Below are 16426 nucleotides of genomic sequence, written 5' to 3'. Positions count from 1 at the left end.
CTAGATTGAGCACTCTTTCCACTGTTCTATATTGCCTCCCCTAATGATGAAACCGATAGAGAACTGAGGGTTCAGTCCTGGAGTCTGGAGACTCCTGAGGTTTTCTTCCTTTGTGTGAGGGTAGAAGCCCAAATATCAAGGTGACATTCAGAATCTCTCCCTGCTGGACCTGAGGAAGGATATTCAGATTCTCTCTTGACCAAATATTCTTGCTCTCTCTCTGCAGAAGCCTATGTCCCCCCACAACTCTTCTATAATGGGAAGGTGGATTACTTTGACCTGCAACGACTGGGGGGCCTTCTCTCTCATCTTAAGAAAACCCTCAAAGGTATGTTTGTGTGAGGCCTGTCAGGGCATATCTGAGCAGGCAGGGCCTGCAGGAGCTAGTGGTCATCCCTCAGAGCCAGCATGGATTCATTAAGAACTCGTCGTGTCAGACCAAACTCATCTTTCTGTTTCTGACAGACATTGTCAAATGCATGACTGCAATTCGGGGACAGTCTGTCATGCTAGTGAACAAGCTGGAGACATGTAGAAAAGACAGCTTGGTTTTTAGATAGGTTTGGGTGGTTCATGCCAAAGAGAGGTGATGAAGGAAACCCTGGCAATGAAGAAGTAGGTCACCAGTGACTCCACATAGCCCAAGGCTATGACGTTGTTATTTTATTCACATGGATGAAGGCATAACAAGCATGATTATCAAATTTGTGAGCGACGTTAAATTAGGAAGGGACTTATGGGTCATGTAAACAACAAGATGGGGCAGTAGACATTTCCTTCTATTTCCGTGGCTTCTTAGACCTTTCCAAAACAGAAATTATACACCAAAGTCACTAAACTGGAAAGGATAGCCAGTGTTACATGCTTGAGTAAAAACCCAAAGAGATTTGAGCAGGCCAGCATAATGCTCTGAATAGAAGAATAGGAAATTTCATGGTAATAAATTGAAAGTTCTGCACTTGGGTTGAAACCCCCACCTGTACAGGTTCTAAGTAAGGGAGGCTTGGTTTGACAACAATTCAGTGAAAGGGACCCAGGGGTTCAGTGGCTGTAACCTAGACGTTTTTCAGTGGTGTAACTTGGCTGCCAAAGAAGCTGTGCCAAAGAGACTGTGTTAACAGAAACGATGTCTATAGTCTAGTTGGTGATAGGCTCTGGTCTGGAGTATTACGTTCCATTTAGGGCCCCACATTGACAAAGGATGTTGTGTCTCCTTAAGAGGGTGGTCAGTTGCCTTGTGAAGATTGGTTGAAGAAGTGGAAGATGTTTAACCTGGAGGAGATTTAGGGAGAACATGATTACTAAGGAGAAACTCCCTAATACAGAGAGCCCAAAAGTGAAATGGATTCCTTTGTGAAGTAGTGAGTTCCCCACCATTGTAGGTCTTCAGGCAGCACCTTTATGTGACTACTTTTTGGAAATTCTGTGGAAGAGATTCCTTTTCAGATAGGCGTTGGGTTAGGTGACCTCTGAGGTCTCTTTCTGGTCTTGAGCATGATGAAGAAAAACAGTGGAAGGAGACAAAATCTTAAGTGTGGAGGGGCCTGGTGACTGTAAGTGACCATAAGTGACCATACGTGACCAGAAGTGACCACAAGTGCTGAATTATTGAGTTTACCTTATAGAAGTAGAGCCTTCTGCTTTAGGACCCCAGTGCTACAGATCCAAAAAAAGAACAGATAATTTGTATGGAGGAGCCTTCTTACATGCAGGTTTATAACTGACCCTAATAAGGGAAGCCTTTGAGGACAAATTCCAGATCTGGACATTTGTATCTCTGAAAGCTGCATGTGGTTGGGCTATCTTCATGGCTCTTGGTTTCCCCCAGGCTCCTACATTCCCATCTTGGTCAGTTCTCCGACCACTTTTCACACTTGGTCCATGTTGTACAGGCCCCTTTTCAGCAGAGGGAGCCAGAGAATCTCATTTAGTCTACAGATAGGGAGTTGAATGTGTTTCCTAATTGAGGTTTCGTGGTGTCAATGATACTGTACATTTGTACAGGCTTTTAATTCCTTTTTAAGCCCTTGAATATCTGTTATCTCATTAGGTCTTCTCAACAGCCTTGAGAGGCAGGCACAGACTCAGTGGTCAGTGCCTGGGGCTGTGAGGATGACCTCTCCCTCCTCAGGCTCTCACAGGCCAGTGAGGCTTGGGGTAAAGTGGAGAAGCAAAAGTTTAAAAGTCACCCAGCTAGGTAATGGTAGACCTCTCCTCATGCCCAGTCCTTTGCTCTTTCTGTAATGTCCCCAGGCACCAAATCTTTTCATATATTTATTTGTTCATGCAAATGTTATCATCCTCCTTGTCCCCTCTTCATCTCCCAGAATGTAAGAATTATTTTTTTATTTTGTGTTTATACTATACCTTCCTGCAGTGCCTAGACTAGTGACAGACACACAGGAAGTACTTTGTAAATGCTTTGGATTGAATTGCTCAACTAGGGGAGGCAGATGGAGTTTACATAAGTCTCTTCTTGCTTGGGTAAAAATCATGATCTGTTGGAGATGATACACAAACGTGGATGGGTGGAGCTGTAGCACGTTGCTAATAATACAAGACAAGGACGTTAGAGAGGCACAAACACAAGTGCTTTCAGTCACTTGCTTCCCTTTAAATGTGACCCTTTTTCTTGACTGCTGGGCACTGGAAGAAACTTTGTAAGCCAAATGTGGCTCAGTCGCAGACTTCACCCTGGCTTGGCTGCCCTACCCTCTGAGGACCTTGGACAGTTCTCTCAGAACTCTGTGTACTGCAGAACCAAAGAGTGTGTTAGGCTTTGTTGCCCACTATCCCAAAGCCTGAGACCAACCCCCATCCACTTTCTCCCAGATGACCTGGCATCAAAGGCAAACATCTTGATCGACCCCTCAGAGCTGCAAGCCATCACCATGGATGACCTTGATGAGGATGAAGAGTCAGCTACATCAACTGCACAGGTGACCCTTCCTTAAGTACTTTTTCCTGCCCTCTTTGGACCTCTCAGATCCTTCTGGGTTTACCCCAAAGCATTCTGCTCTAGATGACTTAAGTCATTTCTAGGAAGACTTCTCTCAAGCCAGCCAGGTTAGACTCCCAGAGAGGGGAGCCTAGATGCAGAGCAGCTCTCACTGAGATGACATCACTCCCCACCCCTGCTTTGGGGTACAAAGCATCTTTTCTGAATTTTTCCTCTTCCCTAGGATCAGGCCTGTGGAGTTCCTTGAAGATTCACATAGAAACAGAATTTATATTACTGTCTTCCTTTGGGATGGTGGTCCTACCTTCACTCTCTTTCATTTGTTTCCCAGAGAATAGTAGTGCTATCCTATGTTTATACAGCATTTAATAGTTTATAAAACACCATTATCTTATTTTGTGTTCTTAATATCCCCGTTAGAAACATAGGTCAGGTCACTCATTTATTCATTCAACAAGCACTCATTAAGTCCTTGTTGTATACAATACACTGTGCTAAGTGCTCTAGGTGATATAAAGTTCACCCAGTTCTTGCCTTCATTACAAATGAAAATAAGGCTCAGAGAGGTGATTTGTCCAAGGTTTTACCTCCTAGTAGGTAGAGGAACTGAAAAAGAACATATCTTCTCCTAGTTGATGGCTCTTTCTAACTCTAACCACACCACAGCTACTTTACTAATTTGAGTCTTAGCTAAGCTCTGCCTAGTTTTGTTTTGTTCTTGGGGGGTTTCAGGAAAACACTGGGGAGGCTTTTAGTGTGACTGGTCTCTCTTCTTTCTCAGCGCCCTGTGGCTGCTCTAGCTATTGGAGGGGCCCTGGCCAGGCCTAGTTGGCTCAGCTCCCCAACACTGAGCCGGGCCAACCGCTTCCTCAGCACAGCAGCTGTGAGCCTCATGAACCCCCGGAGGCCCCTGGGCACCATGGAGAAAGTGAAAGTCCGAACGCTGAATGTGGAGCAGAGAACAGAGGAGGATAGTATGTAATGGGACTTAGGGGGTGCTGTGACAGTTCAAATCAACAGGATTCAGCAAACATCTTTTAAGGGTCTACCAAGCACAGCCCTGGGGATACACAATTAAAAAATGAGGTAGTCCATGCTCTAAATGAGCTTGCAATTTATTGGTACTGTTCTACAAGAATAAGTCTAACGTAAGGTGGAGTGTGCTGGAGCAAAGGACAGAGAGAGAAAGAGCTGGAAGGAAGTTTCAAGAGTGAAGAGTCCCTTTCACTTGTGAGCGAAGATCAAGGAAGGCCTTGGAGGAGGGGGCACTGGGAGGGAGATTTCAGTAGATGGAGGTTAGGAGGTGGTTTGTTCTGAGCACATTCAGGGGATAGCCCCTGTGAAAGCTACAGAGATAGAAGGTGGCATGGTGAGTTTGGGAAAGTAGCATGTGGTCTGGTTTTCGGAAATGGAGAATTCTTGAAGGACAGTAAAGTGAAATGAGTCCACAAAGATTGGCTGGAACCAGGGGGTCTTATGTGCCAGCACAAGAATTGATTGATTGATTTTTGTCGTCTAGTCAGTAGGGACCCACAGAAGATTTTTGAGTAGGGAGTAACATAGTTGAACTTATACATTAGAAAGATTCTTTTGCAAGCTGTGTGGAGGAAGGACCAGAGAGGACAAAGATGAGAAGTGGATAAGACTGATGTGACAGCAAAGGACATGAATGAGGAGAATGCCCCTATACCCAGGATAACAAATCCCCCTGGATTTTGGTCCCTGCCCAAGGGGATTTGGGATTTGACAGAGCCAGTCTCTGAAGGACCCTGATGGCTCTCACTAAGACTGAACTTCTGCCTCTGGAACGAAGTGTTGTGCTGCCTAGATGGCAGGGAATGTGGCCTTGGCAGCCTGCCAGTTGAGCTTTCTTGTCTCTTATGGGGCGATAAAGGTGGTCTGTAGTTTTCTGGGCCTTTCTTCCTCCCATGCTATTGGTGAGGTTGCCTCTGTAGCAGATCCCTGCCCTGTTGGTTGGCTCTGGAATCCTAGAAGTGGTGCTGCTTCCTTTGAGACTTGTATTCTGTCAGGGTGAGTTTACAGCCAAGGACTCCAGAAGGGACTGGGGGTTGTCAGGAGACTCTTATCCTTAAGGGCCTGGATCATTGCCCAGGCCACCTCAGGAAGGTATTCTGTCCCCTCAGACCCTGCCCCGCCCATGCCCTGGGTTTAGGTGACCGCTAATGGCTGCATGTGGCTTTGGGAAGAGCACCTTCAGGAGTGAGGCAATGAAATGAGGAAATTGATGTTTTAAAAATAGCACTCCCTGCTGCTTTTGCCCAGATCTGACCTTGTGAAAGTACTTGTACCATGGGCTTTCCCTGCTGCTCCTTGTAGGACCCTCCAGGGATCCAGCAGGGCATCACAGAACTCCCAAATTGGGAGAGACTCAGAAATCCTATATTCCAGACTCTGTGAACAAGAATCTCCCCTCTGTAGCATCTCAGGAGGTGTCCGGGTGACAGGGAACTCATTACTCTTCATTTGGGGACAGTTTTCCTTGTGAAGAAGTTTTTCCCTGTATTGTTATGCATTTTGCCTCTCTGCACTTAAAACTCATTACTCTCCTTTTACCCTCTGTAGGCAATTAGACTAACTCCATTTGTTCCTCTATATCACAGCCTTTCAAATGGTGATTTGTCACCTTTCCCCACCCCCCAACAACTCAGGCTTATCTTTCCCAGGCCCAGCATCCCCAGCTCCTTCAGGTACACCCTCCGAGGCAGGCTACTCTAGGCTGTCCAAAACATGGTGCCCAGTTATGCCCTGATCAGAGCAGAGTATAGCAGGACTATTAACTCCTTTGTCCGGATCCTTTCTCTCTCAATGCAGCCCAAGTTTGCATTAGTTTATTTGGTCGTCAGATTATACTGTTGACTCCTATTAGTTTCCCAGACCCATTTTGTTAAATCAAGTGTAAGATGTCTCATTTATACCAATTGAATTTCAGATATTTCTTACCCTAGACATCCAGATCTAGTCATATGAGAGTGGGCTTGGCCATTTAAGCCATATTCTTTGTGTGGCCCTGCCTATTTCCCCAAACCACCTGACTTAAGGACCCCTGACTTGTCCTCAGTTGCATTGTAGTATGTTTCTGTTTGGGGCTCTATTCTCCTGGTTTGGCTGGGGCACCAAGTGTTGGCCTAAGGCAGTTGCTGGAAGGAGATAACTGATGGCAAGTGGGAAGCCCTCTTTCCGATTACTATCCTAAGCCTCTCTTCCCTGTGCAGTTGAAGGGAGCCACGGGAATGAAGGCCTATTGTTGGGGAGGCCCCCAGAGGAGCCAGACCAACCCCTTACGGAGAACTCCCTACTAGAGATCCTGGATGGGGTCATCATGATGTACAACCTGAGTGTTCACCAGCAGCTGGGCAAGGTGAGCAGGGGATTGACTTCTTCTGACCCAGCAGAGTTCAGACCTGGGCCCTCTGGCTGAGCTTGATGAGAAGTGGCTACTTGACAGCAGAAAAATCCCTGGTCCTGCCAGCTTCTTCTGGCTTAGATGGGGCTGAGCTAGAGATCCCTTTCCACATCTGGAAACCAGAGCCTTGGTTCTGCATATTTGGTCATCCTGGTCCAGGGACGTCCTGGGAAGATCTGCAAGGTCTTGCAGCTTACTTAGGAAACAGAGTGAGATAGGTGAGGGTGGAAGGAGCTCTAAGAAAAGATTTCCTTGTCTAGAGTTGCCCTTGTGGCTGGGGTGAGACAGGAGTATGTGAGCAGTAGGTTTTGAGGGAGGACGGAAGATCAGCTTTGCCAGGGCCCCTTAGAACCTAAATCTTCCTCTTTCTCATTGAGTTGGCCCTAGAGCCGTCTGTGTGGCAAGGCTCATTTCAGAAATTTGTCTTTAATTATCCCTTTCCCCCAAATTATAGCTAATTATGGGATGTTCATCCTTGAGCCTGTAAGGGGAGGGTTAAAGGGCAGGGGTGGGCAGGGTTTGTTCATGAAGTAAGTGATTCTGGACTCGGTGTGACCGGGGCTGTTAGGCTTCTCTGGGGAGAGCAGATAGAGGAGCTGCTTCCCTGTGCTGGTTTGATCCTAGATGGTGGGTGTTTCTGATGATGTGAATGAGTATGCCATGGCCTTGAAAGACACAGAGGAGAAGCTCAGCCGGTGTCCGCAGTGGGTAAGAACAGCGTCCAGGAGGCCCCTTTGACTTCGTGCTGTCTCTTAACATGCCGCAGTGTCACCCATCCAGAGCGAGAGACTGTAAGAACAATGCTAATTTCCCACCCTGAGGACGCATCTTTACATCATGTTCTGTCCCTAGAAAACTGCCCCCATTCCCTTCTCCCCTGCCAGATAGAGGAGCCCAGAGAGTTCTCAGATACGTGCCTCCTTTTTCCTCTTTGCCTTCAGAATCTGCTTCATTCCTTTTACCTGCTTTAGATAAATAACCCTTGCTTATTCATCATTATTAGACGTGCCTTTACACTTGCTGGCATTTTCCCTGGGCCTGTGCCTGGGCTAGATTAGCTCCTTAGCTGCTGGGTCCAGGCTGCTGCTGCCATCAGGGCTTCTGAGCATGAGATGCTGTGTTATTAGCCCCTGCCCCCACCTTGTTAGGGAAGTCCTCTCAGTCCTGTTAAGTGCTAATGTGTGGGTCTGGAAACTCATACACAGCAGTGTTTGGGAGAGCTGGCTGCTGTTCTGCTGTTTATGATCAGAGCATCAATTATGAATCTGAAAGGCAAGTGCCCATCACTTGCTGAGTCATCAGAGTTCCAAATACAAGGGATCGAAATTTCTCTGTCACTGACTCCCCCCACCCTGGTATATAGACATGCTGTGGGGCAGCTGGCTTTTCTTAAGGGTAGCTTGGCCCTAGGACTCTTGGTCGGAAATAGCCAAAAAGATAATGTTCATTTTCCCTCACTCTGGAAAATCTGTGTTTGGGTGGAGTCCCATGGGATTAAAGACTGTCATTCATTCAGTCACCAACTATCAAGTACCTACAGAGCCCTGGGCTTACAAAAGGGAAGCTACCAGTTACCTTTTTCCTCTTGACCACACAAAACCACCTCTCTTTCCCCCCATTTCCTCAGATTCTTTTTTTTTTTTTTTTTTTTTTGAGCAAGGGTGGTTTGGTACCTTCTGAGCTCTTTTAATTGAAGGTTGTATGGTCAGGCCAGTACAGCTGTTTAGCGCTTCATAGATTGACACCATCTCAGAACTGGAAGGGACCTCAGCCATACCTGAATAGGAACCCCATCTGGAATATCCTGATCAATGGCTATCCAGCCACTCAGTCAATAAACTCCAGTGGCTCCTGTTACCTTCAGAACCAAATAGAAAAACCCTGTTTGATGTTCAGAGCCCTTCATAACATCCCCCTCCCCGGCCTTGCCAGTCTTCTTACACTTCAGCCCCTCCACCCCACTGACTATGGCTTCCTGCTTCTTCCTCCATCTCCTGACTCAGAGCATTTTTCTGTCTCTTCCCACACCTTCCTCAGCACCACCTTCTGACCTCTCTGACTTCTTTCACTCCCAGTTAAAATCCCACCTTCTAGAGAAAGCCTTTCCCAATTTCTCTTAATTCTTGTGTGTTCCCTCAGTGATCTCCTATTTATGCCATACATGACTCGTTTGTACATGGTTGTTTACATGTTGTCTCTCCCATCAGATTACGAACTCTTCAAGAGTAGGAATTGTCTTTGATTCTTCTTTGTATCCCCAGAAGTTTGCATAGTGCATGGCACACAGTAGGTGCTTAATAAATGTTTATTGACTGACTAAAACAGCCCATTCCACTTTGGGAAAGTTTTGATGTTCAATTCAACCAGATTTATTAAGCATCTGCTTATGTGTAAGTCATTTTCATATTGAGCCAAAAGTGAGCTCCCTGCAAATTGCTTGCGGAGAAGCTTTTGGTCCTTTTGGTGCTCTGTGCTGATGATGCGTTACCTAGAACCTTCGTGAAAGCCTGGGCTATTCTTTGTGCATCATTTTTTTGGTCTTGTCACTCTAGTCTTTCTGAGATGAGGCTGCCATTGATAGCTCTGGGTTGGGAAGGGAGGATGGATAACAGGGAGCTTTTGTTTCCTCACTAAGTTGTACAGGATTGTAAATAAGGGTCAATCTTAGGGATTTTGTAAGGTCTCAGAGTGAACAACCTGTGGGTGTGGTCCAGGGTTAGGGAGAAGGGATATATTGACTGAATTTCCTCTCCCTGGGACATCAACAGAGGAAAGACATTCAGGAAGAATTGATGAAAAGTCAGAAGGTTTTCTCTGAGAAGCTGAATCATTTGAGTCGCCGTCTTGCTTGGATCAATGTCACCATCTACTCTAAGGTGAGGGCTATTTGATTTGGGCCTAATTTGGATCGGGGTGGTTTCTTTATCCCCTGCAACCAATGATGCTTTAGATTTCTTGAATACTGCGCTGATATCTTGTGACTGAGCTAGGCAAGAGACTGCTCTTTGCCCCATGTTTGTCATCTGAGATTAGTTCTTACCCAACTAACCTACATGATGAAACTGTGAGCTAGAGAAGGTAGAGCTTTTGCAGAGCCCAGGAAGGGTGATCCTACTAACAATGGCAACCATAAAATCTTAGGATTTGGACCTGGAAGGCACCTTAGAGGCCATTTTGTCTCATTCCCTGTTTTTATAGTTGAGGAAATGGATCCTAAGAGACTTGCCCAAGGTCACCTAAGTAATAAGTAGGAGAATCAGGAGCCAAATAATAGCCAATGCTAGTTAACAACAGCTGGCACTTACATGTCGCCTGCTGCGTGCCAGATACTGTGCTGAGTGCTTCCCGAATATTTCCTCATTTGATCCTCTCTGTACTCTTTGAGGAAGTGTTGTTGTTATTCCCATTTTACAGATGAGGAAACAGGCAGAGGTTAAATGACTTGTCCAGAATCTCCCACCTGGTATCTGACGCAGATTTGAATTCAGGTCTTCCTGACTTCAAGGCCAAGGTGCTAACTACTGTGCCGCCTCACTGCCGAGGTCCTTGTGCTCTCTCTCACATCCCAGGATCATGGGAAGATCACCTACGGGAAACACTTTGCAAACCTTGAGTCACCGTAATAACCTCAGTTATTACTCTTATTTTTATTATTGTCTTTCACCTGGGCGCTGGCTGTTCTGTCATCCTTCTCCTCCACTCTCCTTCTGCACTCAGCCTAAAGCTGTCCCAGAAAGCTCAGAGTGTCTGGTCTCTGGGTCAGTGGATGCTGATTAAATATTACATCCTTGGCAGCTTTTTGGGTGTTTTGGGAGTAGGCAAAGTATGGAAGTCTCTTTGTTGCCTGGGTACAGATCTTATCCCAACACTGTAGCCATCTTCCCGTGGCTCCTACTTGGCATTTGACTAAAGGCCAAAACCCAGGTACACCCTTCCTTCAAGGTGGTTTCTTGGGGTGTTAAATTTTCTCACTGAATCTCCAGATATTCAAACTCCAACAAGCTCAAGAGTCCACCTACCCCATCTCCCTGTCTCAGTGCTCAGAGGCAACTGTTAGGCATTGGCACTTGGGACATGGTGGGCTTGGGCCCATCTGCACCGTTGCTGGAATTGTGTGTGCTCTAGTCTCCCTTTTCTCCTCTCCTCCTGTCAGGAGAAGATGCAGGACATTTACTGGCTCCTCCGGGTTTGTACCCGCACCATAGAGCACGGTGACCGCACGGGCTCCCTCTTTGCATTTATGCCAGAGTTCTACCTAAGTGTCGCCATGAACAGCTACAGTGCCCTTAAAAATTACTTCAGCCCTGTCAATAGCATGGAGGAGCTGCCAGGTAAGTGAAGCCCAGGTTTGGAGGAGGGGCAGGGAGAGCCTTCCCTAGAGGATGAGAAAAACCTCTTCCCATAGTCATTTGCATGTTCTTCGGTTTAGAACTCAGTAAAATAGAACCCAGTCCCCCCTGTAGGGACCCCAATCTAACAAAGGAGGCACAGCCTCTGTCTTCTGGGAGTGGCTGCTCCAACAGGATGCTGCTCTACCTTTGTGAACACTCAGTCTTAGGTAGGAGATAGAGCTCGCACAGGAACAAAGCTCTTAAACCCTCCCTGTGGCAGACAAACAATTACAAATGAGCCGAATGCAAACTGCAACCAAACTAACATCTGTAGCAGCGGGGCTGACTCCAAACAATTATCCTTCAGATTTCCAGTTTCCTGACAACGTCCTGCGAGGCTGAAGCCTTAAGGATAATAGAAATTTGGAAGTGGGAACAAGATCCTTCCCAGGAGAGGAGTGTGTTAGCTCCTGGAGCCTCCTGTCTGAGAGTCACCAAGATTGGTTCTGTTTCCCCAGCTGTGAGCTCTAGGCTTGTCAGCTAACAGTTTGAGAGACTCCAGGTCATTCTGCTTCTGCAGCCTCCCAGAAAGGAAAGCCAAGGCCAGGGTCACTGCTCACCATGTTGTCTAACCACATGCTGGGATGTGGTTATGGGTCAGCAGTCTCCTAGAGTTGAAGAAGGTCGAGGACAGAGAGGGAAGGAGAGGTATGAGATGCATTGGAAAGCAGCTGGGCCCTATTCCTTGAGGGCACACTGGCAGTTTGATTTATAGCTGGCCTAGTGGGGACAGGAATATTTCTCCTTACAAAACAAGTCAGCAAGATGTAGCCCAGCAAAGGCTGGCTTTGGGCCTCATTTGAGAGACAGCAATAAGGACATAAGTGCAGATTGGAATGATGTAACATGTTGGAAAATATCCAAGGGGATGGGAAAACATGGAAGAGGGGGACAGCTGATTTATGACTTCAGCAGTGATTAAAGTTGTGCTTATTTGGGGGCAGGGTAGAGAGCTGTTGGTTTGGGTTATAAAAAGTCTGCAGACACAGGTTTCTCATCTGAGATCTTGGCATGTGTAGGTACAGACTCACTTTCAGAGAGTGTCAGGTTTTGCACAGGTGGCCATTTTAGGCTTGCTTCTCAACGGTCATTGGTCTTCTTAAAAAGATAAGAACAGTTATTCCTGGCAGACCACAGCCTAGGACATCCTGGTTGGATAGGGAGATCTGGTGGCCCATACCCGGATTCGATGAGAGAGGGAGAGGGCATCTGTGGCCTGGCAGAATTGAGACTTCAAAGGGAGACAGAGCTTGCATAGAATTTCTGATTCTCCAGGAAGTCTTTAGGGGGAAGGGGAAGCTACATGTTGAGAACTATGACCAGACCCCTTTACTTACCTGCCTCAAATCAGAGGGGTCACAGCGTCATGAAAGAGCAGGATGTTGTAGCTGCTTGTGACAGAACCTGAGATGATCCTGTGATTGTCCCCAGTAGTCTGCTTGTCTGTTTCTCCTGGCATTCAGAGCTGCCTCAGCATAAGCCACATGGCTCTCCCAGACTTGGCCTATTTAGGTTTGATTTCTGGGTGGTTTTCCCCTCATTGCTCTCATCCCCTCTGATCTGTTCTTTCAGGGTTCCCACCGATTGATAAAACTGTTCTCACCTGCTTCCATGCAGTGGATTGCCACACTCTGCCCCATCTTCATCTTTTCTGGGGCCTGCTAATCATTTCTGGGTTGGGGGAGATTGGCTAGTGTGATTGGATATGAGAGAGGGTTTAGAGACAAACATTCAAGGGATGATCTTCAGGTTGGTGATAATTATCTTTGAACCTGAGCCAAGCTGCATTGTCTGTAGGCATATGTAAAGTACATGCAAATATTTGTGTAATGATCTTTCTTGCCTCTTGTGTGAACTATACCTGTCTGTGGCCTTGGGCCTCCTTGGGAAGGCTGACAACCCTGACCTAGCCTTTTAGGTTCCTTGCAACCTTAATCAGTCGGGTACTGGATTCTTTGAGCAGCTACAGGTGTGTACATGCATGTAGTCAGAGAGTACTGACTTGGCTCAGCCTGCTGCTGCTGTGGTCCTTTATCTTATATGGGGGCAATCCCTGAATTTCTTGAGGCTAGGCCTTGGCCTCAGAGGACATTTTAGGGTCTTCTTGAAGACCAAAGGAAGAGAGCACCACAGAAAAGCAGCCTTGCTCCGTATCTGCTTTCTGCTCATTCAGTCTCTTCCTCTTTCTCCTTTCCCGTCCCCCTCATGTTATTTCTTTGTCCTGAAATGTGCTGTGATCTCTTGGGAAGGCAGATCTTTCTTCATATGTGTGAGTTTGACCAGCACAAAGGCCCAAACAACATTTCCCAACTTTGGAGAGAAAACACATCTGGTACTTGTCTGTCCCACCAAAGGGAAGAGATCGCTTCTGTCACAGAAAGAACTCCAGACTAAGTAGGAGTTAGGAGACCTGGATTTTAGTGCCTAAACTTCAGTATCCTCTACTGTAAAATGAGAAGGTTGGATTAGATGATCTCTGAGGAACTTCAGAGCTCAGGCAATGTCACACATGATACACATGGAGATATTTTTTTCTTAATTTAATTTTTTTAATCAGCAAAAAAATATTTTCCCTCCTTCCTAACTCCTCCCAACAGAAATTTTTTTTGGTAACAAATATGCATTGTTAAGCAAAACACATTCCTGCGTTGGTCTTGTCCAAAAGACTAAGTCTCATTCTCTGTCCCAAGGCTCTGTCGCCTCCCAGGTGCTCTTGGATTGTGGTTGGTCATGGCATCGATTTGAGTTCTTAAGCCTTTGAAAAGTGTTTGTTTCTGTCATGTTATTATTGTATTGATTGTTCTCCTAGTTCTGTTTACTTCATTCTGCATCGGTTCGTACAAGTCTCCCCGGGTTTTTCGGGTCTATTTTGTAACCATTGTCTGGGCCAGAAGAGAAGTATTCTTCTCTTTGGAACAAGAATCACAGGATTTAGGACTGAAAAAGGCCTTGTGGCTCATCAGTTCCGATCCCATCATTTTACAGAGGCACAAACAGGCCTAGAGAGGTTGGGACTTATCCAGGGTCACAGAGGCAGGCTCCTTACTTTATTACCACTGTATTTAAACCCTAACATTCATACTTCCAATCTAACACTCTTTCCCCGCTGAACCCTTCACTTGATAGGAACAGGAATGCACCTAACCCTGAGGTGGGAATGTTGGTAAATCTAGGGGCAGAAGTGCCTTGTGCACAAGGAAAGTCAACATGATATGCTCTTAGATGTGGGCCGGGCTTTGCCGTGCTACTACTCTTGGCCTGTGGTCCCCTCCCCATTCCTTTAGCCTAACCCAGTGCTGAGGTTGAGAGGGGAAAGAAATGTGTTGCTATTTTAAAAAACATTTCTAGGTTGTACCAGATCTATTGAATAGCAACCAAATCTAAAATGATCCTTTCTTTTTTTTTTGATGCAGCTGGTTAATATTTTCTGTCATTGGATTTTCTCTCTCTAGCTGACCCTGGAATAGAAGAGATGAGGTCCAGATCCAGGGGCAAATACATAAATTTTCCTGATGTTCTGTACAGAGCTTTGCCTGTCTCTGACTCAAGGACCTAACTGCCTTCTGCTTTCTCCTCTTTTGTAACAAATGGCCTTGAGCAAAAGAAGGGCCTATCACACTGGCATTAAATGTGAAAAGCCTCGACAAGCATGTAGGACCCCTACTCTCTGGTCTGTCTGAGGTACTCTGTGTGTCTGGACTCTTTGGTCTTAGCTTAAATAATGATGACCCTTTATGAGGGTCCTATAGGGTGTTTCAGGTATCTTGTGCTTGCTTATAACTACCTGGGCTTTTCCTTTTCTCCGTGTTAAAATCCCTAGAGCTCCCTTAGCCCTTTGTGTATTGAGCACACACATGGAGGAGAAGTCTGTTAACTGAGCCAGGCCATGACTAGGGGTTCTGCAGATGTGGCCCAAAGAGGCAAGAAATCTTTCCATAGAGCAAAAAGAGTTGGAGAAGTAAGCAGGAGATGATCAGGTCTCTCGGCAAAATTGTTCGAAGATTCTGACCATAGCAGGGAAAGACTGTTTCCCCTTCATACCAGATGGAAGCCTCCTTGGAGCCAATGTGCCTCGATCCTGAGCTAGATTCTCACCAGAGTCCTTGGGCTGAATCCTGAGACTTTTCCTTTCACAGGTTACGAGGAGACACTGACCCGCCTTGCTGCGATTCTAGCCAAACACTTTGCAGACACGAGAATTGTGGGCACAGGTGAGGTGCTTTTTTCACTTCTTAGAGTGGGCTGGGCCAGGAAAACAAGCAACTCTGGAAGGTTTCATTTCCTAGTGATTTTAGTCTTTTGGTTCAGTTTGACAAGCATTTATTAAGTGCCTGCTACATGCAAGGTGCTAAGAATATGAAGACAAAAAAAACCTCGTGCTTTTCTTTAAGGAGCTTTCATGATGGGGAGTGTGCATCTGAATAACTTAATTTCAGGTGAGAGAGGAGATGAATGACTGGAGGTGGGGAGGAGGGAGGGTGGTCGAATAGGTAGGGATGCTTCCCCTAGAAAGTGGCAACCCAGCGGAGCCTCATAGGAGGATAATGATTCTCAGCAGAGGTCTTGAAGAGGGGAAGCTAATGTAAATGTGTGCAGGTAGATGGTGGTATTTCAGGTCTGATGAATGACTCGTTGTAGTCAGAACCTAGACTAGATAACAGGGATTATTGTGAAATAAGGCTAAAGAAGTAGATGGGAGCCAGATTGAGCAGGGGCCTTTACACATCAGGTTGAGGGGTTTGTATTTTCACTTAAAAGCAACGGGAGCCTCTGCAGGGTTTTGAACAGGGGAGTGACATAGTCAGATCTCCCTCTTGTCGTGTCCCAGTTCTGTCAAGTGTCAGGTGGGTGAAGCAGACTCAAGGTATGGTTGCAGTTCGTGCTGGCCTCTCAGCCAGAGGGAGTCAAACATGTAGGAAGGAATGCCCTTCTAATCCATCCCATCCTATAGGATGGCCTGCCTGCTGGACCCTGGATTTAAGTGTCTAGGACTCAGGCCTTAGCTGTTCATTTTCCCACAATTTGGGGCCCCCTGGTTTAACCTTTCACCCACAAAAGCCCCAAGCTTTTGGATGAATGGGGTTCGATCTGGTAAACCAGAGGAGTAATCTTTTTCTCCTAACCTATTGACATTGAGAAAACCCATCCTTGGCCTTTTTGCCTTCAAAGAGGCCTTGAGCCATTTGTCTGATGATGACCCTTTCCAGTCCCCATCTCCCTTTCTGGGTCCTCAGACATTTCTGTCACCACTCAGACATCCGAGATTCACTGATGCAAGCGCTGGCCAGCTATGTCTGTTATCCCCACTCATTGCGTGCTGTGGAGAGGATACCTGAGGAACAGTGAGTTCTGGAGCCCCCTTCCCAGTTGGTTGGGACCCTGTGCTAGTGGTGGGAGTTAAAGCTTGTGGGTGGGACACTGGGGAGATGGTGGGGGCAAGTAGGGGCAAAAAGGGAAAAAGAAAAGCTTACTGCTGCTGGAGGGATATGAGGAGGGAGGATTGGAATGAGCCTTGTGGCCCAAGATCATGTGAGGTATTCCTGCCTTGCCTCTGTAGAGCAACAAGGCAAGGAAATTGAGTTTGTTCCTTTAGTTGCTGGTGCAGTAGATGGAATGCTGGGCTTGGAGTCAGGAAGACCTGAGTTCAAATCT

The 16426-nt window shown here is 46.5% G+C and overlaps 1 protein-coding gene across 3 annotated transcripts in view; it reads left to right on the top strand.

The window, feature by feature from the left end:
* The window catches only part of RNF123 (ring finger protein 123), a 107299-nt gene that overhangs the window by 54809 nt on the left and 36064 nt on the right, over positions 1-16426 (top strand). For all 3 annotated transcript variants that reach the window (XM_072650896.1, XM_072650887.1, XM_072650877.1), the window contains exons 21-29: positions 227-328; positions 2833-2939; positions 3741-3933; positions 6193-6338; positions 7008-7091; positions 9152-9259; positions 10537-10714; positions 14911-14985; positions 16029-16116. In XM_072650896.1, coding sequence (XP_072506997.1) covers positions 227-328; positions 2833-2939; positions 3741-3933; positions 6193-6338; positions 7008-7091; positions 9152-9259; positions 10537-10714; positions 14911-14985; positions 16029-16116 — 1081 coding nt within the window. The remainder of the gene's footprint in view (positions 1-226; positions 329-2832; positions 2940-3740; positions 3934-6192; positions 6339-7007; positions 7092-9151; positions 9260-10536; positions 10715-14910; positions 14986-16028; positions 16117-16426) is intronic.

This window comes from Notamacropus eugenii, chromosome 1 (genome assembly GCF_028372415.1).
Source record: "Notamacropus eugenii isolate mMacEug1 chromosome 1, mMacEug1.pri_v2, whole genome shotgun sequence".
In the NCBI taxonomy this organism is placed as follows: Eukaryota; Metazoa; Chordata; class Mammalia; order Diprotodontia; family Macropodidae; genus Notamacropus; species Notamacropus eugenii.
This window is presented reverse-complemented; position numbering and strand designations above follow the sequence as displayed.